Source organism: Epinephelus moara, chromosome 7, assembly GCF_006386435.1.
Source record: "Epinephelus moara isolate mb chromosome 7, YSFRI_EMoa_1.0, whole genome shotgun sequence".
Classification (NCBI taxonomy): domain Eukaryota; kingdom Metazoa; phylum Chordata; class Actinopteri; order Perciformes; family Serranidae; genus Epinephelus; species Epinephelus moara.
The window spans coordinates 26,535,578-26,562,189 of NC_065512.1; the positions used below are offsets into that span (position 1 = coordinate 26,535,578).

General features: G+C 40.0%; 1 protein-coding gene across 2 annotated transcripts; it reads right to left on the minus strand.

Annotated features, from left to right (window-relative positions):
• Positions 1-17,464: 17,464 nt before the first annotated feature.
• stx19 (syntaxin 19) lies at positions 17,465-26,382 on the minus strand. Of its 2 annotated transcripts, none has more exons than XM_050049812.1 (5): positions 26,200-26,382; positions 21,812-22,053; positions 21,285-21,521; positions 20,549-20,761; positions 17,465-19,903 (listed from the first exon to the last, which is right to left on the minus strand). In XM_050049812.1, the coding sequence occupies exons 2-5, from the start codon at positions 22,025-22,027 to the stop codon at positions 19,667-19,669; spliced, it is 903 nt and encodes a 300-aa protein (XP_049905769.1). In that variant the 5' UTR covers positions 22,028-22,053; positions 26,200-26,382; the 3' UTR covers positions 17,465-19,666. The 2 variants fall into 2 exon arrangements, with proteins under 2 accessions (XP_049905769.1, XP_049905768.1); XM_050049811.1 differs by having other exon boundaries at positions 17,466-19,903; positions 21,812-22,114.
• Positions 26,383-26,612: the final 230 nt, after the last annotated feature.

Below are 26,612 nucleotides of genomic sequence, written 5' to 3' on the forward strand. Positions count from 1 at the left end.
CATGTCTGTTGTTGCCCCTCTGCAAATCTCTTCCTTTGACCCTAACTGTCCGTCTATTCATTCCGTCCTCTCTCTGTCTGTCTGTCTCTATCCATCTTTATCTCTCTGTCAAAGTGTGCCACAGTCTCCAGCTTTGCCTTACGTGACTGGAGCTCATATCAGGGAGAATAATTTATGGCCACCATGAATAAGAGATGCTGTGGAGTTTCCAATGATTCAGATCTGATATGGAAACAGTCTGAAATATTTGGACAGCGGAGGATTGAGTGATCAGTGTTCGCCAGCCTGTTGTTGGCAAACACATGTCTGTGAAACCAGCTGTCAGGAAGACCCATGAGGCTGGAGGAGAGGGGAGGAGAAGAGAGGGGAGGAGAATAAGGAAAAAAGATGGTGGAAATGAGCAAAATAAAAAATGGGGAAGGGGGAATGGGGATACAGAGAAAGGGAAACATTTATTTTTTATTTTCTTCTTATTTTTTTTTTCTTTCGTCATAATCAGTCAACTCCTGTCAATCCAAGCCCATGTCACCACACATTACTGACACATTGGGTAATTGGTGTACAGGTTTCCCTGTGAGAAGCTGGTAATGGAACAGTTAATGGAAGTGTTAACACCATCATCATGCTCACTCAGGTGTCTCTGTCCTGTCTTTCTCCCAAGAAATGCTTGGTGATGATGAAAGATTTAAGCCTATCCTTCTTCACCACACACATACATAAATACCTCTGCCAGAAGCTCAAATAATAATAAATGTGCTCCGTCTCTGCAAATCTATTGTCTGCCTACCTGTTATGTATTATTTATAATATAGCTATATTCTGTCTGTAAATGAACACCAATAGAGAAAATAATGGGTGAGTAGAGTTCATATCACAATGATACTCCAGTCTGTGTCCATGTGAGACAAAATAATAAGACAAGATACAAATAAATGTATTGCTAATAGTTTGTATTTTTTTTGCTACAATTGTGGCTTTATTTAAGGCAGTGTCGGTTGGTCTATCACTTTGGTGCAGACTGAAATACAGCCTTTAGACAGATGTCACTAATCATGTCCAGACATTAACGCGCACTCAGCAGGAACCACCTGACTTCTCATCAAGTGGCTCATCAGGTCTAAATTTGAATTCACCTAATACTTTGATTTATGACCATGTACCTACAAACGTAATGATATGCACATCAGCCTCAGCTGTACTTGTTGTTCAGTGCTAGTGAGTAATTTTAGCATGAGAACATGCTAAGCGATGCTAAGTGAACGTGGTAAAACGACCCGTTCTCAATCCCTGGTAGCCAAATCCTGCCACTTTGTCAGCCCCCTATCGTCTGGTATTGATGCACAAGACACCCTTTTGTGTCTGTATGAGTCAGGCTGTTCTCATGCATTGTTCGGACAGAAACTTACGAAAAGTAATGCACCACATATATTCCACGTAGTCATGAGCCAGTAATTTGTGTGTAATCCATGTATTTGGTAAAGCTGCAATCACATGACCAATGTGCTGCTGACAGAAGTAAACAAGAAACAGTCCCCTTAAAGGGATAGTACACCCAAAAATGAAAATTCAGCCATTATCTACTCACCCATATGCCGATGGAGGTTCAGGTGAAGTTTTAGAGTCCTCACATCACTTGCGGAGATCCAAGGGTAGAGGGGGTAGCAACACAGCTCCACCTAATGGAGGCTGATGGCGCCCCAGATTCAAACGTCCAAAAACACATAATTGAAACCACAAAATATCTCCATACTGCTCGTCCGTAGTGATCCAAGTGTCCTCCATTAGGTGGAGTTTTGTTGCTACCCACCCCCCCCTGGGATCTCCGCAAGTGTTGTGAGGACTCTAAAACTTCACCTGAGCCTCTGTCGGCATATGGGTGAGTAGATAATGGCTGAATTTTCATTTTTGGGTGCACCATCCCTTTAAGGAGGCAAGTTGGGGTTGGTGGATGGGTTTTCCCCTTGGAAACTGATGTTTGTAATTATGTGAAACCAAGTGAACTGAGTCATTTTAAGGTGAGTCTTCACCACATTTCTTTTCCTTAACCTGACCAAAGTCATTTTACTGGCCTATACTTAACCTACATAACTTTACATTAAGTATGTAACATCATTCATGAGGCAGTAGTTTATTCAATATCATACAAACTGTTGTGTGTGCATTTTCAGAAGGTATCACACAAACCATTTTTGAGGACACATAAAAGAGACACACAGGTGTCTCCAGAGTGATACACACTGCTGTAACACATGGCTGAAACATATGTGATTCAGTTAAAGCTTCAGTGTGTAGAATTTATTGGCATCGAGTGGTGAGGTTGCAGAACTGAAACTTCTCCCGTGTGCCTAGCATGAAGGAGAACTAATGGCCGACACAAAACACAAATGACCTGAATTAGAGCCAGTGTTTGTTGTCAGTTCTGGTCAATGATACAACATGGCAGACAACCTGCTCCATATGTAGATATAAACAGCTCATTCCAAGGTAACGAAAACACAACAGTTCTTAGTTTCAGGTAATTATAAACTCATGATAACATAAATACGAATATTATATACTATTTCTGCAAATAGATGCCCCAAAATCCTGCACACTGGACCTTTAAGGCAACAGAATTACTTGGGTAAGTTAAAAAAAAAAGTACAGGATTACGTTTAGACATAATTTAAACACGTGACATGACAGAAGCACATGATGGACTTAAGTATCTTATTTTACCTTAAAAGAATAAAACAAGTCAACGTTGGCTTTTTTGTTTGACTTTTGTTTGACGAAAGGCCTGTGTTTGTTAAATGATGCATCAGCAACTTTTTTTTTTAGAAGGAGCCTTACTGACTGCTGATGAGGTAAAGCTAAGAATCCATCATTCAGTCATGTCATTGACACCCAATATTTGTCAGTGCCTTCCAAAACCAACATCCCTTGTAGGGGACAGGGATCTGCATCCCATGCAAAAGTTGGACACCGTACCAAACCATTAGCGTACAAGACTCTGCTAACCTTTTGAAAAGTGTCCAACAGTAACAGTTGACTCACAATCATAACAAACACAACTTACCAATCATGATAAATGTCCCATCTAAGTGAGGTTTTCCCTTCACGGTGGGATTCCTGACAAGATGGATTAGACCACTACCTGGTTCCTGACGTCCACTGTGAGGAAAAGTCCAAAAGCCCTTAAAAAACATTATCTGAAGAATGTTGCTGCATTAGAAAACCAGCTGTCCAAAAGTCAAAATGTCTAGTGAGTATTTATGAGTGTTGGTCAGATAGGAAATTTTAGAAGCACAACTGTGGCAGCTGTGTCATTTTGATGTCATGGGCTGATGTCTGCATACATCTCTTGCATGGAATCCATAGGTATTGATTTCATCCGGCATCGGTGGAACCTGGACAAACACGTGACAGCCTAAACAGGGAGGGACCGAGTGGCGGGCCAGCTGAGACATCCAGAGGAAGAGGAAGGGATGAACAATAAGCACACTATAGCATGGGATAACAGGATGTGTCCAGATGCACTATAACTCACTTCATGAAAAATTACGACATATTTTACAATATATTGGCCTGTTATTCTAGACAGGCTACGTGCTACATGTCTAATACATCATGGTTGTACTCAGATCTGATTGTGTGGTTGGTGTCTGTTGAAGTCATTTTAAAGAACCTATTTAAACATATTTCTGATCCACGGCGAATAAGTGCTTTACAAGATTGGTGTCAGTGCTTGGCACATACATGGCTGCGATATGTGAGGACCTGTCGATTTTAGTGTAAAATTTTCAAAGTTACTGTAACACTAATAAGTGCCCATCAATGTTCAAGTCTTCTAGGTAATTTAACAATATGTTCTGGCCAGTTTTGATGATTGCGACTCGTATTTCGTTTCAGTTTTCTGCGGCAAAAGGCTCTAAATATGATACCCATGAACATTAGCCACCATTGCTATGGAGAATAAGCCGTTCAGAGGTGCAAATCTGAATCTAAATGTATTATCAGGTTTCAGTGAAGCATAATATTCAGCTTCTGCATGCCATTAGCTGAACAGAAATTGAGGGTGGTGACCCGATATATTTTACTGAAGCGCTCATTGGGAGGTGGAGTCGACATTCCTCACTAGGTTTTTATGAATACAGGCTTGACTTTTATCAAAAAAGTTCATCATTTCTATTGTTGTTTTCTAATAAGCTTTCTTTACATTAGAAAAGTAAAGTAAACGTGATATGATTCCTTCTAAAATGTATATAACGCTGGGTACAAATTGTCGCCTGTGACACCGAATCCAGAAATGTACTCTGACTTTTCCAGTCTTGCAGTGCATGTTGAAATCTAATGGGATGTCATGGAGGGTGCTGTCAGCGTTTGGCAGGTCCCCTGTGGATGGGCCCCTAAGCCCTTGGCCCTTCAGATCTAACATACAGTTGATCCCCCCCCTCTTTCTCTCTGCCTGTGTCTCCCTGTGTGTCTCAATCACACTATAGGTCTCAAGGAGCCTGTGGAGCCTCAAGAAACATTGATGTCCTCTCAGGCTCATCACTATTCATTCCTGTTGTGGACTCGGTCACCCAGCTGAGATAGAGGTCAAATGGAGTGGCATGTGTGTATGTCCCCTTGTAGTCTACGCTTTATGGGGACTGAATGTCTTGTCATGAAAAGAAAGATGAAAAAAGTGATCAGGCGTGATGTTTGAGATTAGAGGGAAAGTAAAAAATGAATTAGTCAAAGTTAGCATAAAGTAATGATGAGTTATATCAAGTTCTGTGATTCCACAAAACAGTAGCACCTCCATTTTTTTTTTTTAATAGCGGTAGCCATGGGCCACTGAAAATCTTTGGGTGACACACCGACACCAGAAACCACAATGGGATTTTCAGAATTTGATTTTGCTGTTGAAGTATTATAGACGAGCTGATATGTAAATATGAGAGTTTAGTAATCACGTACTGACATACTTAAGTATCTAATTTTTCTAGTTAATATTACTAAGTTTGTAATGTGCATAAACTAATTTCACGAGGTCGACAATAATCCTTTCAATGTGTTCTTCAGATAGGCTTGTTGTCCTTTCCCTTAAACAAGACAAATATACAGCTTTAATTTGAAGGAGAACATTAATTGTAAGGAAGAACACATTTACTTAGCATAGGTCGACTCAAGTTTAGGGAAGACTCCTTGGTACCCATAAAACCCATTTTTATTCAGATATCATGAGGTGAGCATTAAAGGAAAAATGGTCATGCTAGTTGTTCCCTCGCCAAAATTTGGATGGCTATTTAGTCCCCTTCCTGATAAGCTGTGCCGACATGGTTGGTACCAATACATCCCTTAGGTTAAAGTTTCACCAGGTACCATTACCTTTGCACTGGCTTAAAAAATGTGCCACGCATCTTAAAGACATTAATGTCAGTGTCCAAATATTTTTGTCCAGTGGGGAAGGCCAGCGACTGTATCGGGATGCACCACTGCCACAAAATACATTATATTACAAATGTACAATGTGCAGACAGCTTATATAATATTATATGCTGGTATATTCAGTATTGCGTATGAAAGGAATAGAGTCATAAAACGAATGGCAGAGAAAGTTTCAGGATGTCTTTCAACTTAGGTCATGTGTTCACTTAGAGTTTTGCTACAGCAGAAAAGCAGTGGCAGGGTGCTGGGGAGTGAAGTTCTCCCGCCACTTTTCTTTTTAAATGACATGCTATGGGTGGGTTTGACACTAACGCTAGCTAGGTAGCTAACATAATACTACATAAACAGAGGGTTAAGTTAACAACACGTTTATGTAGCTTATTGTGATAAAAGCACAACAGTTACCAGCAACACTCTGAGTCCAGCTGATCTGCTCCCAAAAATGGGCTTTTCCATCTTTGCTGTGACAGTAAACAGTAGCCTTGCTAAAGAAACAGTAGTGACGTCACTAGCGCCTTTCTGAAAAGTTGAGAGATTTTTAACAAGGAGCGTTTAGAGCAGCCGCACAAAAAAAGCCAGAACACTCTGAAAACGGTTCCATGTGGCCGCATATGCTCTCGCCAAATTGGGAACAACTGAAAAAAGCTGCTGGCACCCAGATAAAAAATGCTATGTGGACTCAGGCCTTCATTTTAGATTTGTCGTTTGTTTACAACTTTATGCCTTAGTCATTGTTTCGGTTATCCTTTTTTGTTTTTTTTATAATACAAGTTAGACTGTTTTGATTTTGACAATATATGTCTGTTGGCTCGTCCCCCATTTCTTATCAGCAGCACAGTAGCTGCTCTTCTATTTCAATATGATGAGATTGTGCAACATGTTGGTGCTGACTGAGTACTCTATTCCCTGAATACAACTACGTACATAAAAGGTTTTTGTTCTGACAATATTCAGTAGGACATTCACTGGAGAAATCAGAGTTAAAAGGATTAAAATTGCCTCTGTAGGTTTGTGTGACAGAATGATTAAAAACACAAGGATACTCACGCTTGAACACAGCTCTTCATCTCCTTTAATATTGGCATCCTTTCACACCTCTCCTCTTTTCTTTTTCCACACCACACCTTCACAGATTAAAAGTCTCAAACCCTCAAACAGTCCTCACCAGCGCCTGCCGCTTATTGCGTTTCCCAGAACTGCTCTGTTCACCGAACGCAGCGGGTCCGGTAATAGCTCTTCTGTCATCTGGTGGAATCCCTCCCTTTTCCAGTGCCATGCCTCCAGACTGAATAGCAATTTAAATGCCGTTCACTTCACATTTATTTGAAATCTCATTAACTGGATATAAAGACCCAAAGAAATGTGTTGTAAATAGAATATCTTGGCCACGTGGATGAGGGAAAATTTATTCATGATTAGTCTTTTCTTTTTTTTTCTTTTTTTTCCACTTCCATTCCCAGCGCCGAGTTTAGTGAACGTCTGTAAAGTGTCAGCAGTCATTTTCAGGGTGAAGCCCAGTATCTCTTCTAAATACACTCCATTTAAACAGACACAAGAGGCTGTTCACAGACAGAGAAAAATTGAATGCATAATGAAAAGGAAAAGTGAATGACTTTGCTTCTCAACTGACACCCGCTCTGACAAGTGGAGGAGAAATAGCTATGGTATAAATTCTCATAAATTGGGCAAATAAAAAGGATACTATATCAGAGCTGACAGAGATAAAGTCATTGAGAATATATTCTAATATATTTTCTTAAAGCTGCATCAGACTCAAATGGCAGATATTTGTTTTCTTATTTATTTTTTCCTGCTGAAAAAGAAATCAGAAATCATGTAACGACAAGAAAGGGAAAAGACATATACATTTTTCTAGGTGCTTTTTTGCAGCTTTTAAGTAGACTATTAAGTATAATTTATTTTTTCTTATCTTTTGTATTTATTTATTTATTTATTTTTAATCATAAATGGATGGCTTTATTATCTTGAATAGGGGAATAGGATAAGCTACGTTATTATATCTGTCACAAAACCACTTGTTGAGGCTGAATTTTGTATTTTATTTTTTATTTTTTTATTTGTGTCAGTGCAATTTAAAGAGCAGTCTACAATACTTTTGACCATATAACTTTCATATATACAAAAGGGAATTGGTGTTCGGTTTGTTAACCTGGCCTAAAGTATTGTAAGAGTCATAGCAGGTAAAAATACTGAGGTTTGAATTTCAATGGTCGGATTAGGCCATTCAAAAAATAAGCTGGGAAGAATAACTGTAAAAACTATAATAATCAACTTGTATATTGGAAGAAACGTCTGTTCCTGTGGCTGGGAAAATAATCACAAGGCGCCAAAGCCTTCAGTCCCACTCTGTCTCTCATCTCATTGTTTCACCACACTGCGTATATCCTGTGCTCCCTGGAGCCTCGTTGCCCTAACAAGTAGTGGTGATAAATAAATAATTGGCAGAATTTGGGAAGATTATGCTTATGAACTGACATGTTTCACACAGAGGCTGTCCTCACCACTGTAAATCATCCCAGGCACCGCAGTGTGTCTTTGTGTGTGTGTGTGTGTGTGTATGTGTGTGTCGTCATCACAGAGCTGCCATGTGCATAGTTTGGCCTTACAAATCTAGACATTCAACACACACACATTTAATATGACACTTGCCAAGGGCTGTCAGATAGAGGGCAAAGGGATGTGTGTGCCTAATGAGAGCCTGGCCAGGAGTCAGGAGCTTTATGAAGTCCCTGAGGTGAGTCCTGGACTGTGGCGAAACCACCGTAATCCATAACCCAGTGACACTTATGATTGTTGGCTGCTCAGCTCTCACTGGAGCTGCAGTGCATATTTCATCACAGTGAAGATGTAAAACAAAAAAACACTGAGGAGATTATAATCATATTAATCAATTTTTGTTTAGAGAGTGCTTCATGGTTTGTCTTCGCTGCTGTTACCAATTCATCCATTTAAATTTGAGGTGCAGTTTTGCGGATGAGTTTAAGTGTTGTCTCATTATCTTTTACTGGCCAGTGGGAGAGCCTCTCTGCATTCCCTCAGGTGCTGAAAGGCAGATTTGTGTGATGGAGAACTGGATTGATAGAAGTGAGAGAGAAGAAGTGCTGGATAGATGGATGAAGAGACAGATGGAGGACAAGCACCAGAACAAATTATATTTGTTTCTATACTGTATACATGCACACACACACGAGCATGAGAACATACAGGAAATGGGGGCAATATTTGGTTAGGGATGGTGTTCATATGTTGATTCATTTGTTGAAATAAAAACCTTTAAATCTATCACCGCAGTCTAGATTTGTAAAACTTTATTTCACATGTAGTCCCATCACATTTCTTAAAGACATGGCGTCTAATCAAGCGGCAACATCTGGAGCTAAAAAATGAAGCCACCTCTGCGGTAGTCTCGTGTGACCAGCCTCCCATACTTCGGAATGGGAGTCTGGGGACATTCGTCTTTCATGTTGTAATAGAAATGGGCGGGGATATCCAGACCACGTGACGGCGTTTCCATAGGTGCGGCATGTAACAGAGACGTTGCAGCTCTGCAATATAGCTGAATCAAATGAAATCATATCCATTTCAATCTCTTCTTGCGATGCACTGAACACTTCCTTTTCCGTTGTACTACGGACAACAATTCAGGGAACAGCAATTCCGGTGTAGGCGGGTGTAAGGCAAAGCTAATCAGCCGTTGGTCGAGGAAGTACGGAAGTACACGGATTTGGATCCAATCACATCGCTGCCGCTGGGAGGCAGTGCTAGTTCTATTACAACTTTCCTATGGAAATGTCCAGGTCTGTGTAAGAGACCACCTTTGCGGTGGCAAAAACTGCAGTTCCCTGAATGGCCACTTGAGGGTCATGAAGCAGGTCAATCTTTATCGACCCCCATGTAAAAATGCCCAACTTTATGGCAGAAATAAACAGGTTTTTAGTCTCGGTTTTGGTCTCTATATGTAATTTCCCCTTTCATGACTGTAAAGCGGCGTGTGTTTTTAATGTCACTCGTTTACATTATATCAAGGCTTACAGTTATGCATAAGTAAGGGCGGGGCCACTTTGAGTGTGAGGCTGTCTGCAAGGCATCACCATCCTCCCCAGCTCCATCCTCTCATCCAAATATAGTCACCTATGTGTTCATCCAAGATGGCAACAACCAAACACCAAACTTGAGGCTTCTGAACCGGAGTCCATAAACTAATTGGTGATGTCACAGTGGCTTCATCCATTATATTCATACAGGCTATGTCTCTAACTCAATTGGACTCAGTCTGAGGCAAACACTGCCAAGGATTTTATTATATAGTAAATACTGAATTATGTTGCAATGCAAAATTCTATGAGTTCCATATTTTTTTTATAATATTATAAAAATAAACTGTGTTGCTGTATCTTACTTTATGCTTAGATTCAGTGAAGTGCTCCTTCTTTTTTTAATTCAAAAAAGATAGACAATACATCCTGCCCGAGAAGGGGACTGATGGTACGAGCAGACGCGACAGATGCAGAAATTACTGAAAACACAGATGTTTTTCTCTGCCCAGTTCAACAGAGGAACAGGACTGTGAATGCAGATACGGTGACGTTTTGTGACATTTACTGTTGTTCACTTCAAATGAAATCCCACATGTTACTTCCTGCTATAAAAGAATGCAACATCAGTCTGCTTATATGTGAGGAAACATTAGTTGACTTTTCACTTAAGAAAATTTTGATAATTTACATACATTTAACTGGTTTTCTGTATTCAGACCGACCTAATTGAAAGGCAGAATTCATAATTGTGCTAAACATGCACTGTAAATATATTAAAAACATCAAAATCAGTTCTGTTGTAAAATAAATAAGCCAGAGACAGGACCATTTTTTGACCAGCACTATTGTAAAAACAATCCAAGCCTGGTGTTACAGTGAAGATCCATAATAATTTGCTGTATTATAGAGAACAAAATTGGTACTGTCTAGACTTAATACACACATGTGAAAGCACACAGTTTACAATATGTCTTAATGTCAGCCGAGCACTTCAGTCTGGCTTGTGTAGACTAGACACAACTTTCCACTTTTGATTATGATAGCAGAAATTGTGCTGAATGCACTTACCGCTTCAGCGCTGGACCGCACAACTGTTTCCCCACACGGTTATCCAATAGAGTAAATAACATTATGAAGCTTAGGGAGCCATCTAATCAATTTCTGCAGAGTTTGATGACAAGGTAGAGTACAGCATGGAGTCAGGATCATGTTACTTGTTACACAGACTGGCCTGGACCGAGACAACATCAGCTCAATTGGTCTTAATAGCTTGTGTGCTATATTGCAAGGTCAAAAGAATGTGCTGCAAAAGGAAAATAAATGTGTGGAAAATTATATAATGAAGCTTTTCTGCTTTAGTGCATATTGGTAACAAGTTTTAACATGCAATAATTTGATCATTATGTGTTGACGCTGAATAAAAAAAAATGTATCCACATATTAATGGAAGGCTGAGTCAGGATTGGGGGTTCAGTTGTGTGTGCATGTTGTGTGTTTGCCAATGACTGCATTGTGTGTGTGTGTGCCTGTGAGGCTGAACGTGTTTGCCCTTTCATTACAGAGAGGATTACCCATCAGGGAGGCTCACAGTTCCCTCTGAGCCCAGACAGCGGTAAAACAAGGCAACGTCCTCAGAGACATGTTTTATTCACCCACGTCTCAGTTCATTTTCACCTCTCCTCTGTCCTGATGTGTGTGTCAGCTGGGCCCTGGATGGCCCTCCCACTGCTCACCTTTTGTTGTTGAGTGCATTAATCAATGCTGAACCCTGAAAGAACAGAAAGAGATGCTATTGAGGTTGAGGTAACAGCACATCAATGGGGCGCTGGATACAGGTAGTGTTTGCCTGTGTAAGACCATTAACAAGTTAAATATTCAAAACTAGGACGAAAAGCCTGCGGAGAACTGTTTGAATGACTTTGTGTAAAAGTAATGGGCAGGAGAGTACACCAACAGGGACTGAATTTGAGGTTGTATAATTCTTGGATATCAGCTCCCTCTGCTGGCCATGTCTTACTTCCCTCAGGGTCAAAGAGGAAACTGATTATTAGTTCAATCATTAAAATTACACTCATGCAGAGCAATTTCTCTGAATATGAGACTGAAGAAGAAACTTCAATCCATTATCATCAAGTAGTTACAAGCAATAAAAAATAAGTCAGAGGTCAGAGATTTCCTTAAATGTTAAGTTTAAGTCTAAATTGGGGGATTACCTTCATTCCATTAAAATCTCATGCTGTAAGTTTCAGTGATGCAAAGATGCCACGACATTCTTTCATTTACACATCTCAAAGGCTCATCTGAAAAATCCCATTCCTTATGTTTAATTAAAAGCAAAAAAAGCACAGCACAATGCAGGCCGAGTGTTCCCTCTGTTCACTGGACCTGATTGACAGAGATGATTGCGGGTTCTATTCACAGCTGCAGCTGCGGCAGCATGCATCATCTCCGCTGAAAGTGTTCCCACATCTTCTCATGTCGTGTTTTACATCTGTCAATATCACAACATCATTTGGCAGAGAAACGGAAAGATCCTGAAGGAAACAGCTTGTTTGAACCTGAGCCAAGAGGAAAGTCTTACTGAGCCGAGGATCTGTAAAGTAAGTTAAAATAAACAAAGATCAACCTGGGTATGAAATAAATCCTGCTAAATTGTCAATTATTGGGCGAGTGATACAAAGTCAGTGTCACAGTGTGGATTCTGTATCATAATATTCATTGTCCTTCCCACATTGCGTACAGAACAGTGGCCAAAACAGCGATAATGTGTGACAGTGAGCTGACACACACATGCTCCCCTTTGTTTTACACTGGTTTCACATGTGCTGAGCATTAAAGCCAGTGTTCATTCATCCACCCACCTGTCAAAAAAGATGAAAACATCTTTTAAGTCAGTGTAGCAGCTACACACATATGTGTCTATTACCATTCACTCTATCTGCATGGGATCTACACAGATGGCTCGCACACGGATATCACGCACCGACCTTCCCAGAGCTCCTATTACTGAAGCTCATGTATCACTCTGACAGAATATTTAAGTTTGAACATGTATCCTTCCATAGGTAATAAATAACAGTCAACTTTTGACATTAGCTTGTTTACAAAACTGGGGCTACTAGAGTTTACCCTTACATCTCAAGCAATTGGCTATTAAGAGTTCCTTGAAATGAATAACAAAGTCAGGGTTGCAAGTGTAGGAGTTACAAGCTTTAGAAGGAGCACGAAGGTCAAGGTGTTGCTTTTACAGCATTCCTGTGGCCATAATCTATGTTCTGTCGTGTCTTTCACTTAAATATCCTGATGAAATTTAGCCTACTTTCTAAAAATGCAAGAAAAAAAGTGTGAGGCTTCCAGTCTTAAATAAAAAGTAAAATAATATGATAACCCTGTTACACCAAAACATTCTACTAATTATATAAATTACAGTTTGATATACAGATTGTGCAATAACATGCACATAACATCCATCACTGTCAAATCCAAGTAGGTTGTATACTGTATATAGACATGTATGCATATACTATACCACTTACTGCATGTATAAAAAGTAACTGATCATATTACACATTCAATGTTTATCCCATCCCTCTTGCACACCCTTGCACTGTGTATTTCTGTTTATAGTTCTCAGAAACTGATTTGGTTTTGTCTACGTGTTGTTCTTATTATACAGTGTAAATCACTTACAGTGATCACACTTATCAACCACATGGATAAAAAAAGCTTGGGCCAGAATCATTCCTATACAAATGTTTAATTTGCTTATAGTAATCAAGTATGCTACTAACAGTTTTTATTTTGAGACTTTTATGCATGACAACATATAGAAAACTTTTTAAAACTACGATAAATAATTTTGTCTTCACTCCCACCATGATACTTTTCATTGCAGCAGCCTGGCTGCTTCCAGCTGGCTACCTGAGGCTGGTGCTGTGTACACACTGAAAATATAAATGGGAAAATAAAGATATTTTCTTACAGTGAAAAATGTAGTCTCCTACTTAAACAATGAGAAGCACTTATGGCTGCTAGTGATTAAGACAGAAACCACATGCCAAACTCAGATCCAAACGTGCCAAACCACATCCCACTCAGGGAAAGCACCTGTGGTCACCCTTTGTCAAGTGGATTTATGATACCCGTTACCTCAAGCCCATTTGAATGGCCCTTGGTAGCGGTCTGTTTTATGACTTTATTTTCATGTTATAAATATACTGATGTCAATTAGATGATAATCTGAGTGAGAAATATAGAAAAAAAAGGTTATAATATTAGCCGCACAGACCTAATTTGACCTGAACAGAAGTGATTACTGAAAGCAGGTTCCACTGTATCTTTATGTATTTATAACCTACTTGTATGTACAGGTACATGATATTTAAATTTTTGTGTCTGATTATGTTTGTGTAGCCTTTGCTGTTGTTGTTAAGCTAAAATTCAATGAGTCTAACTAAAAGAACGTTCTGTGAGTGCAAACCTCCACCAAGGCCTTTACCACAATGCGGAAAATAATTCATGTATCTGCTCCGTGATTCAGATCATCTCTAAAATTTAGTGGGTTCTTCCTGGGTCCATGCTACACCTTTCCACCAAGTTTCATGAAAATTGAGCCACTGGTTTTGCTTTAATCCTGCTGACAAACAAACCAATAAACAGCTGTACTGAAAACATAACCTCGTGGCAAAGGTAACCAGTCCATTCAGCCTCTAGTCCCAGTCCCAGTCCCAGTGTGCTCCTCAAATTCAAAAACTTCTGAGCTGAATGAGACTCTTTAGTCACATCAGGGATTGTTGTCACAAACAGCAGAAATGCTTCAGGCACCTCACTGTAGAAGTCGCTGCTGGAGGATCTGCCATGAGCATTTTAGCATTTAGCATATTAACCAGACCTGCACCTGCTGGTGATGCATTTTCATTTTGGTCACTTATACTGCTTTCTGGGTGGTGCATTAAATCAGTGATTAATTAAGATCGACGCCAGCTCTTAACTTTGCTGAGGTACAATAACGCTAACTCATAAGGACCAGATCCTTCAATTGATTGCAATGTTCTTCAATTTTTGTACTGTTCTAGCCCCAGCCCAGGTGTTACCGATGTTCCACACCCCTCGCAACCCCTGACATTTGGCCAGTGAACATACACATTTACAACATGTACCATTCCCAGAGTGTCAGATGAGTGCAAAGTGTCACCTCTCTATTGCTCTGCCCTCCTGCAGCCACAGACACACTAGCAGCTTCTTCTCAACTGCAGCTGCTGATTTATCACCTTTTTTTTGTTCCATTCCCACAGTTTATCAGGTCATGTGACTTCTCTTTTTACTCTGTGACGGATGTGACTTTAGATAAAGTAAAAATAGTACTTGTGATACTACTTTAGTACTATTTAAGTAAAAGTAAATTGCCAATATTTAGCAATACAAGTTCACAAAAACAACAACTGTGTTACATTAACGAGAGCCAGTGTAATTTATTTCCACCTCTAGATTAGAAGCCTAGATGTACTAGTCCCCTAAAGTTTTAACTTTTCAAAAATGTTCACCCAACTTTGAAGTAAGTATTTACACTGTGCAAAGTCAAGACTCTAAATCAGTGTAACCATTGTATCATTGCTGGTATTCCAGCTGCCACTGCTGCTGCCAGACTTGCTGTACAGTTTCTTTGTGATTTATCACATTCTGAGGGTCCTGATATCTCTCTGTTCACATTTTGATGGGAGTGATAAAACCAGGCAGTAAAGTAATGTCAGCTCTCTATAACCACAGCTGGTGCTACTCACAGGAGGGCTGCTTTGATGTTGTTCAGACATTTGGAGAGCAGTCTTTGGGATCCACGTTGTGACTGACAGGGCAGATAGAAGAAATACTTACAGTATAAAGCCATATACAGACGTCACTGTATCTCTGTCAGCCATGATCAGCGTTGTAAACTCTCATGTGTCTCAGATGTTCACATTATCGTTAAATCAGAAGTGACTGATGGGCTTCGCCTGGAAAGTGGGCAGAGGTACTCACAATGAATATATGGTTTCTGAACTGAATGTGGAGAAAGTACATGTTCAAAAATAAAAGTTACTTATCTAATAAAAAGCCATGATTGAGCATGATTATATTGTTGGTAACAGCTTTTTACTATATTTAGACATTTGAAAATAAAGGTAACATTATGATTGTGGTCTAAGAGCCTATAATATTTATCTACCTTTCTTAAGAGGTTCATTAGACAACCACACAATGATGGGTGATGAATTGTAGAGATTCTGTTGGTGTGCATTTGGCCGAGTAAAAAAAGGTAAACAGACATAAACACTGTCTTGCAAAATAGATACGAATCACATTGGGGAACAGGTGTTCTGTATGTGCAGAGTTGGTAGTGCAGCTAGTCCAAACAAAAATGGTCTGAGAGTCGAAGGTTAAATCTGATTTGGGAGAGGAACAAACTCCTGATTGGCTCCAGGCTAGGTGGTTTCAGATGAAATATTGGATAACAACTTCGGAGCTGGGGGTAAACAAGATGAATTCACAAGAGGAATCTAAAAACATTAGAAAACTGTTGTTGTACAGGGCAGCTGCCAGAGTGTGCAACTGTTTGAATGTGAAGCAGGGTGTTGCTGGGAAAAGAGAAGTTCACTTACCCTGCCTTACAGAGAGAGAGACAGAGAGAGAGAGAGAGAGAGTTTTGCCGGGGGTCAGATGTCCAGAGGTCTCTGAACTGACCACTGGCTGTGCACTCTCCCATGGCCTGCTGTTCTCAAGGATGGCTTATGTACAGAAAACCCCAGTATCTCTCTCAGGTTTGCAGACGCTCCCCTCCCTGCTGCTCTGCAGTTAGAATATTTGGAGAAATTCCACCTAAAGGAACTCTATAGGATATATAAGCCCCGTTTCCACCAAACACTTTTGGTATGGTACCTTTGGAACCAAAAGTAACCCTTCAGACATGGTATGGACATGGTTTTAGAGTTTACTAATAAAACTCTCCACGGTATGAACAGTGGTTACATGTGCTTCAAAACCAGCCACAACTCAGCCCTGAGCAGATAGACCGCTACTGACCAATCAACAGACTGCAGTGTTCACAGCTCCACCTTTTAGTACCAGATCTGTGTGCTAGGTACCCCAACACAAGGGGTACCACAAATGGGAACTGTACAGAAGAGCTCCATTGGTACCATCCACAACTTTTTGCTGTGGAAACATGCACCAGACTGAACTGTACTGTACCACACTGCTTGGTGGAAACAGGGCTATAGAGTGTGTTTATGTGTCAGATGTTGTCTGCACATGGCTCTCACAGCTAATGGTGCAAACACCTGGAACAGTGTTAACACAGCAAAGTGGTTATAGAGCTACAGTGTTAATTGGGGGGGGGGGGGGGCAGGAGCATTGGTGTAATGATCTCAGGGACGACAAGGGATGACAGAGTGGTGGCAATTATACACGTGCTGCTTGACTGTTTGACACCAACGAACGGTGAAGCTCAGATCACAACTGACACAGAGGGAGTGTGACCTCATTCTCTGCTCAGGATGCCATTACGACAATACATAACAAATAGTTGTTTGCTGCTGTATTAATGTTCTCAGTGTCGCATACAGCTCCTTTAACTTTATCTTACAGATGCAGCTGTATTTCCATTTGTTCCCACTGTTCTTTGTGTTGGAGGCGATGAACGTCCTACATGTTTTTGTGTTATGAAAAGTGCAACTTGTGTATGTTCTCTTGTGTCTGTAAAATAATTCAGAGGGATTTTGAGAGCGAGAGATTCAGTTATGTTGTTTGATCTTGTTTTTCTGTTAATTTTGTGAAGCAAACGTGACAAAAATATTTTCATTGTCTATGGAGCAGGTAGACAGAGTGTTTGCTGTGTAATGGATCAAAGTAAAAATTAATTCCTTGTGTCTTTTTGCTGAAAACTATTTATATTGACAAGCACAATGCTGGATCCTTAAATTGGCAAAAACTGTTCACTTGTTTTGACCTCCACGAGCTGTTTATAATGGCTCAGCAACAGTGACCACACATCTATAGTCTTATTCCAAGAACATTTAAATTTCATGCTGTGTAGTTATGTTTCCCAAGTGTGACACTTGCATAATTACATATCTGTGTGGTAATGTGCCCTTTAACAGTTAAGGCATTAAGTTATAACCTATTCCTTAACTAGCAATTATCTCAGTGAACACTGGATGGCATTGTTGCTGTTCAAGAACCCTGCAATTTGCAGCAGTACTTCATTTTTCCTCACTGTGTCTGGGAGGAGGTGGAAACTATACTGTGCTGCATTGCAATGCAATGAGTTGTTATTTGATTTACATATTCAAATGAACATATTTAATACACTTTTGCCTTTGTTTTAAAGACGTCATTCGATCTAGAGTGAGACTGATAAACAACACAGAAGACCAGATTCAGGAAAAGACTTTTCTTGTCAGACAGCTGAAGTCGTCAAACACCTCATCTCACACATGTCACACCTCTTCTATCAGACCCCGAGGCAGCAGTGTAAATACAAGTTAACCTATATAAAGATCCTCAGTACGTGTAGTGTTTCTTTAGGTGTCACATGAGTCATCAATCCCTTGAGAGGTGAGTAAATTAACTTACATAAAGATCTTTTTTTGGCACTTTTTTGTCTGTCCGCTATTTTACACTTTCCGTCAAAGTCAAAATGTATATAAGGTTTTATTGTGGTCATAAGCCTAGGAGTCATTTTGTTTAAGTAGATTATCTGTTTCCTCTACAAGTTAACGGTTCTGTTTACTCACTGTTCCCTGCAGGAACACAGAGTACCTGTCAGGAAGCTACCCTGGAATAGGAGACAAACCAGATTTTCCAGTCTGGCTCTGGCACACCCAGTTTACCTGTATTTTGTCCCGGACACAAGACACCGTGGGTCACTGACTCACTAAAGAACATCACTGTCACTGCTGATGAGAGGCTAGTTTAGAGCCCTTCTGCCTGTACATATGAAGTGTCCTGAAATGAGTTACTGATTTATTATGTCTTAGTCACTATCCCTGCAGGGAAAATGAGTTGGTGCTTTCAACTCAGCGTTAAGTCAAAGGTGAAACAGGAGATGATTACCTGTCAACAAGTGTGAGTCTGTTGATCAGTCATAGAGCATATTCCCAGTATTTCAGTCCATACTGCTGGTACTCATTCAGGCAAGAGCTTTCCACCAAGTTAAGAGCCCCTGCACCCTTTTTGTGTGACACAATAATTTTAATAATAATGTTGGCAGATTTTTTTCATCCAAACAGTGTAACAGTTCCAGTATATTCATTAGGTGAAGTTTCACTCCAAAATACAAAACATCTAGAGAAATGAAATATTTCCTGAAGTGTACGACTTCAAATCTTCCTTCGTATTTTAAACAAATGACTTCAATGATTTTCTACAGTTTTGTCAGCATGGCGGAAATATTTTGATCAAAGCTCGTTATTCAAAGTTTTACTTGAATCCCAGCCTCTGTGAAACTGAATAAAAGAATAACATTTTTTTTTTCACCAAAAAATGATTATACTTTGAAATGCAAATGAGACTAGTAACTAATTGTAAAACATGTTCTTCTTTCCCCAGCGTGTGGGCCAAGAATGAATACATAATGGCTCAAAATCTCTTAGAAAGAGAATCTTTTTACTCTATGTTGAAATTTTAGTTTGTGCTGAAAAGAAAAAAGAAAATAAAGATAAGTCTTAAAGTGCACATACTGTATAAAAAATAAATGGTCATTAACAGGAGCTCCTGTGGCAGAAAAAAATAAGGGGCTCTTTCAAGAAAAAAAAGAGAAAAAATCAGTCTTGCTGATCTAGCAGTGGCAGAGTCAGTGGTCTCCCCTTGTTTTTGACCTCTGTCAGATGACAGTGAAGGTCTCCAATAAGCAGCTATGTTGGTGAGTAGCACTCACTGAACTGTCTCTTCCAATAGCAGTCGCCTCACATTCTCCTGAAAGAAACACAAGTGCCTCAAATACCAATTCCGGCCTTTCCAACCTAATTGTTTTCTACGCTCCGCTGAATCCGTCTTCACCATTGCTCTGTTCAACAGCAAAAACTGCAATGCCATAACCTTCACTTTAATGGTACTTGAATCCAACATTGCTCACTCCTAACAGGTAAGTGAGACTTTTGAAATAAAACCTTATTTGCAATGAGCATTGAGGTAAAAATAAGGGGGGGAAAAGGCATGTTTTATAAGCAGCATCTCCAGGGAGGGCAGCAGCAGCAGCACAGCTGTCGAAGTGGGTTCTTCTTCTTGTATCTGGCGGCCATCTTAAACTTCTCATTAGACGTGGCCACGTAATCCTGTGTCCTCTCCACATTCGTCTGGATGTGTTCAATATAGGCTCCTTGTTCCTCCACCAGCATGAAAATGTCCATGAACAGGTCCCTCAGCTCCTTCATATTGTTCTCCAGACTCAACAGCTCCTGTTGGTGGAGAAGGAGGGTGGGATTAACACTGTAGATATAGGGAACATTAGTCAGAGGCTGGGGGTGGTGGGAGACTCGAGATGCACTGAGGGAAGAGATCCAGCTATTTATGCAACATCGTGTGAACATATACATTCATCATCTATTTATACTTTAATGTGTTGGTTCACTTGTATATCTCGTACTCAAGAGTGATTACCAAGTGAGTTATAGGTTATAGATTATCTGTCTCCACACAGATTTCATTTTATTCAGTGTTATTTCTTTATTTGAGCCAAGACAAAAGTATTGGACACTATTACTGATTCACTTTCAATTCAAGTTTCCATTTATTTCCTTTCCTTTACCCATTTGTGTCATTAGATATGGTGATATGTAAGGCATGCTGTGATAGGTTGTTTCTGTCATGTGTGCAAGACGATGACTGCCGGTGTTATCAGTGCCGTTTCCAATGCAATGAGTAGTTATTAGCAATAAAGATTGTTTTAGTTATTTTATATATTATTTACCACCTACTTAGATATATTGCTGCTTCCAAGAGAGAGAAAAATTCCCAACAATATGTCCATATATCTAACAAATGTATTGTCTGTAACTTGGTCATAGCCTTGGATTTAGCCGGTTGTTTGCCACTGTCCTCACCTTGTGTCGCTGTTCAATCTCAGATAGCTGTGACCGTGTGATTTTGGCATCATTTAGCAGGTTCTCATTAAACACCTCCCATTTTCCTGTGGCCACCATCTCATTCACCTCCTCCTCCGTCACATCCCTTCCCGATACCTCCAGCTGCCGGATAATGAAGTGCTTACAGTGCTCCTGCTTGGTCAGCAGACCTTCATTATACTGCAGCATTACCTGGACATAATTACAGCAAAAGGAGAGAGAAAAAAAAGTGAGAGGGGGGAGGAGAAATGAAAAATGAGAAGATACCTTTTACTGGCTTGAGCGCAATTTAATTCCTTGACGCTCGTGCATTTACTGTAAACTTTAGCGCTGAAAGACAGACATGATGTAATGAGCTGATCAAACACCTAGGTGCTGCCACCTTGCTGGTTGTGGCACTGTGATATATTCACTCATAAAATCCAGTTTTATTTTTATCCATTAATGTGATACTGTAATTTCTTTCTCTTGTCTGCCTGCCAACAGTCCTTGTCATTGACCATTACAGTATACTAAATCGTGAATGCACATAGATAGTGGTAAAAAGGCCTCACATCGCTTTTTTCTTTCTATTGAAAATGCATCAGTTCTGTTGAGATAGCTGTCAGCTGTCCCTGAAGCTAAGTAAGACTCATGCTAAATGCAAATGTACAAATGTAAATGAATTCCTGTGCACTAAAGGATCTCTTGCAAAGCAGATGATCGTCTTCCCAACCTGCTGGAATTTGCGGTAAAGCGCTGCATGCTGGGAGCGTTGTATTCTTGTTGTAACAGCAGTAGGCCCCTGCTGGTCCTCAGTCCTTTGGGCCTGTTTTGAAAGCGCGTCTAAGCGTCGATGGAGGCTCTCAGCCTTGAGCTTGATGTCACGGGTTATGCTGCTCTCTTTCTTCATCACACTGAAGCGACGCATGGTCGCCACCAAGGTCTTTTGCTGCTGGCAAAACTTAAGGACCTGTTTGTGTTTGAGAACAGACAGAATTTGTGTTCAGTGTCACCTCTGACTACAATTTTAAATTTAACCACAAACTGCACGATCATATAGTCTCAATCTTCTGTTATTTTTGTCAAGTTTTATAATAATGAAAATGATGACAAAAAGTAAAAGAAGTAAAGACAAACAAAAACAAGACGATTAAGAAACAAATCATGAAACTCATCAACAACAGCAAAGGCTAATAAATTAAAATTATTAACAAAAACAAATGCATACTACCTATTAAAAAAAGAAAGATATGAAATTACCTCTATGTCCAGCGCTGTGATATCATCTCGGATTAGCTGAGCCTCAGACAGGAAATTCTCAATGATCGGCTCCTCCTCGAACACCACAGCCTGGGGCGTTATGACCGAAACAGAGTCATCATCATCCCCCTCCCCTGAGAAAGGGTTGGCATTCTCACTTGCTGCCTCAGAAAAGTCTTGAGCCCTCTTCTGCAGCTCCTCCAGACGGTCTCTCATTGTGGAAGAGCTCTCACCACCGCTTGCTCCTCAGGACACAAAGTTATAATAGCATGTGCCGTTGTTGTCAGTGCTGATGGGAAAACACTGGGAATATATAACATGAAACTTTAATGATTCTTGTCAGCAAACTGGTACGTTACAGAAGATAACAACATCAGAATAAAGCAGGGTAAACATTAGACCAGAGGATAAAGAATGGATACATCTACTCAAGCAAACTGAGGAGTAAAAGTGACCAGTAGCCAAGTGCTGTGAGTGCATAAACATAACCATATAAAAGTTTCATAATGAGTGGATATTGTATTGCAAGAGCAGATATTATAGGAAAAAATACAGTGTCAGGTAACATTTTACTAACACATTTAGGTTTTCACACTTGGTCCTTTTCAGCCCTCTAAACAGACTCACAATGGTTTTCCTCCAGTTTTAGGTTCATCTGAAGCCTTTATAACCACACTGCAGTGCCACGTCAAAGTAAAATTAAAACTATGTTAATTATATATAGTGTAAACAGAAAGAGGACTGAGGCCCCATCAGAGCTGAAACTGACCAGAAAAAGAACTGAATCCTCTTTTAAATGAACTGACAACGTGAACACAAAAAGAATGGATTCCCTGTTCTGTTGGTCCACTTTGTGATGCACTTTAAGACGACTGAATTTCATTTGTTTAAAGAAGACAATATGTGAAAACACCCTAAGAGGAAAGGAAAAAGCCAACATGGTTGTTTTTTCAGGTGTCCCAGTACAATAGCATGTGATTTGGAGGGCTAAATACAATGGCAAAGAGCAAAGCAAACCTGGAGCGCTTTGAATTCACAGTACACAGGTTAAGCGACCCACACTCCCAAGGTGGTCTGAATGCGGGGGTCTGAGGGGTCTGAGTTCTGACACTATATGTATGTATGTTTTTGTGACTTTTTGGATATGTTAATTTAGGTTTTCTTACCTTCTTCAAGAAAACAAACAAACAAAAACACTTTTAAAGTTAGCAGCATATAAACTCAGTTTCTAGGCCAGGAGGCAGGGTTTGTGGTAGGTTCTTGTCATTTAGCTTAAATAAAGCCATAAGGTGTACCTCACTCTTCAGGACACCACAGTTTAGACTGTGGACACAGTTTGTGAAGTTCAAGCAGTGCTTGAATGTAACTGAGTACATTTTCTCATCAACTGTACTAAAATTTCAAGGTACTTGTATTTTACTTGAGTATTTCTCTTGTATGTTACTTTATTCTTCTACTCAACTTCATTTCAGAGGTAAATACTGCACTCTTTACTCCATTACATTTATCTGACAGCTGGAGCTACTTAGTTTTCAGATTAAGATTCTACAAACAAAACTAATTTGTGGAATCCTAACTATAAAGCTTATAGTTAGGGCCGACTCAGGCTTGCCTTGTACCAGCCCCTAATTAGGCTGACTTAGGCCTAGTCTGCCAGGGGACCTCCTATAATACACCGGGCACCTTCTCNATATATACTTTCAACATATTGTACCACAGTAGCCTGTAATATTACTTGTAATATTATTACTTTCATTATTGCTGTTGTAAGCTACTGTCATTACCGTCTGTCCTGCATCTCCCTCTGTCTCTGTCTCTCTCACTGTCTCATTGTGTCATACGGATTACTGTTAATTTATTATGTTGATCTGTTCTGTACGACATCTATTGCACGTCTGTCCGTCCTGGAAGAGGGATCCCTCCTCAGTTGCTCTTCCTGAGGTTTCTACCAGTTTTTTTCCCCCGTTAAAGGGTTTTTTTGGGGAGTTTTTCCTTATCCGCTGTGAGGGTCATAAGGACAGAGGGATGTCGTATGCTGTAAAGCCCTGTGATTGGGATTTGTGGTATTGGGCTTTATAAATAAAACTAAAAATTGAATTTGTATGATAGGTTTAAAGTAAAGGTATACTATGCAGATTTTTCCTACAAAACATTGTATAGACTCATACAAAAGTATTCTCTCTCAGTCATCACTTATGACCCACAAGAAGTGTGTGGCCGTGTATGTGTCTGCAGAGTCCTCTACCTGAATGTTCAGGATGTTTTGAGGCTGCAACTGTTGGGCAGTGGTGTGTAGCCTCCAGGCAATTACAGAGTACAGGTGAGGTTGGGACTAGCTAGCGACCAGGTAGTAGCAGCACGCATCAAAGAGGAAGCTATGAAAATCACGGACACAGTGCCAAAAATATGCAAAGTGAGGCTAAGTGCCAAGAAAACAAAGCTCATTCCAAAACTAGAGTCAATCTGGGGTTGGCTTTCACTCTTACTTTCACTGGTGAGTACTGAAGGAGAGGATGGGGATGAAGAGTGAAGCAGAGTTGACCTGTTTTCTGTCAGACAGGTGCCGGGGTTAGCTTGGTTAGCTTGCCAAAGAACGGGCTTTTCCATTGCAACAAATATAATGTTTATACAATATTGGCTTGAAGTGTCCGTCAAGCGGTGTAGGGAGGAGAAGTTTGAATGTTGTTTGAATAAAGTGTTTGACAGTATAGTTAAAATAAGCATGGCCTCCACCAGCTGTAACAATTAGTACTTTTATTTTTGATACTTTTAGGACATTTTGCTGTTCCTTTTGCACTTTAATTTAGTCAAATCTTAAATGTGAGACTATGGTTTTACTTAAGTAAAATACATGTGCACTTCTTCCCCCACCTATTCCAAGCAAAAAGCACCTGCAGTAAAATGTGTACCCTGGCGTGTCCACTGTGAGTCAAAGCGTGATCAGGGTTTGTTTACATCACTGTAAGTCCGTCCGTACTGATATGAGCATAACTGATGGACATATCTGCACTCTGCTGAACACCGAGTTATATTTTTAACTGTATGAAAAACAACACGAGCACAAAGTTTATCTGCAACATCAGTCAAATTGACACAAGTTGCTTTTCCCATGAGAACAGAGTGGGTTGTTTGTGTTCAACAACACACTCAGCAAAAAGAAGAGAAGCAAAAATGCAAGGTTGTTTCACATTTTAAACATCGACAAGTTGAGGAAAAGTGACCTTGATAAACACATTAACTAAAACAGACTAAAACATGAAACAAGCAAGGATACAAAATGTCAGGCTGTTGTTTACAAAGCATAAATATTGGTTTGAAATTAAAAAAAAACAACAAGCATATCTTCACAGGAAACTGCTAAACATTTCACTTTCAAGTCCGTAACTCCAGTTTTCTGATATTTGCCAAAGCTGCTGTAAACAAGTGAGGTGGTCATGATTAAAACCCTGGGACACAGAATCTCATTTCCTGAATGCCTGTGACAAGTGGAGTGCAATTCAACCACAAATTCTTTCACATTCAAATGGGCATCCTAAAAATTTGAAACTGCCTCAGCAACACAAGGATTTGGGTTTTTAGAGACCCTAAACATAATCTGCTGGAAGCACATGATTGTGTGGGGAGGAACAGAGTGTTTGGCGGCTGAGAAATGGAGCATTTCGAATCACAGACTATCCCATTTCTGGATGGATTTCAAACAGGAAAGACCCTATTTTGTGTGTGTGTATGTGGGAGAGACAGAGGGTTGTAGCTATCACAAACTTCTCATACCTTAAAGAATATAAAAGTATCCTTTATTTTCTTGGCTGAACTCTCTTCCTCTCCTTTCCCCCCCTCCTTCTCTCCCTACCTTCCCAGAAGAGCCGATTAAAAAAATTGCTCAAAGGATTTGGGAGCACATTCTCCTGCGTTTAGCCTAAAAACCTAGAAGAAGTGGAGCAGAGTTCGTGAAGGAGTCTAGCCTCTCCTTCTGTGATTGAACGTTTTGTTCTCTAAAACAAGCCGATATTTTCTTCCTGCTACCTCTTTGCACCATTGTCTGTGTTTCTGAAAAAATGTTATGTTGACATTCTCTCATCCCTGTGCAGGTGGAACAGTAGGAGTCCCCAAATGTTGTGTTTCATTGCCGGTCAAACAATTTTCTTGGAAATATTCCAGACTTTTAAATAGTTAAGCAAGAGGTCTTACTTAACTTACATTTATGCTCAAACTAGACTCTCTATAAAATAAATGAATAGCATACAACACTGAAAAGCTACTAGAAAGATCAGGGTTATATGAGATTTGTTTCCACATAATTGCTCTTCAGTCTCAAATCACGACATGATTTAACACACCTTTACAGTCTGAGGCCATAGCAAACCTTCAGTCTGACATAAGGATTTTACCTTAATGTAAGGTTTCCATCACAGGCCGTCTGCTGAGTATTCCCATTCAGAGTTTGCCAGGAATGTAATCCAAAACAAGCTCACACATTCTCTGATATCATCATGTCATCCTTACGTCTCCTTACATTCATCTGACGCTCCTCTATTGTGAGTTACAGATTCGAGTTCTCTGTAACAGTTATGCCACCAACAAGCAAGGAAAGTTTTGGAGAAGTCTGGCTGAGTCAGATCCAAGCACCTCCCCTCCTTTTTGAAGGCAGGCCAATAGGAAAGGAGCAGACTGCAGGTCCATTTGCTTATCTAAAGAAATGAGAGGTGACGTGATTAAGTAAATGAGAAGGGGGAGACCACATGGAGAGCGCAGGGAGCTCCTAAACCCTACCCTCAGGCTTACTCCTGAACAGGAAAATAGA

Bases quoted from the DNA above. Each gene is read 5' to 3' on its own strand.
- stx19 (XM_050049812.1), bottom strand. From the start codon at position 22,027: ATGAGAGACCGTCTGGAGGAGCTGCAGAAGAGGGCTCAAGACTTTTCT. The intron at 21,522-21,811 runs GTAATTTCATAT...AAACACAAACAG, and splicing joins TCACAGCGCTGGACATAGAG to GTCCTTAAGTTTTGCCAGCA. The intron at 20,762-21,284 runs GTTGGGAAGACG...AATTATGTCCAG, and splicing joins TTTACCGCAAATTCCAGCAG to GTAATGCTGCAGTATAATGA.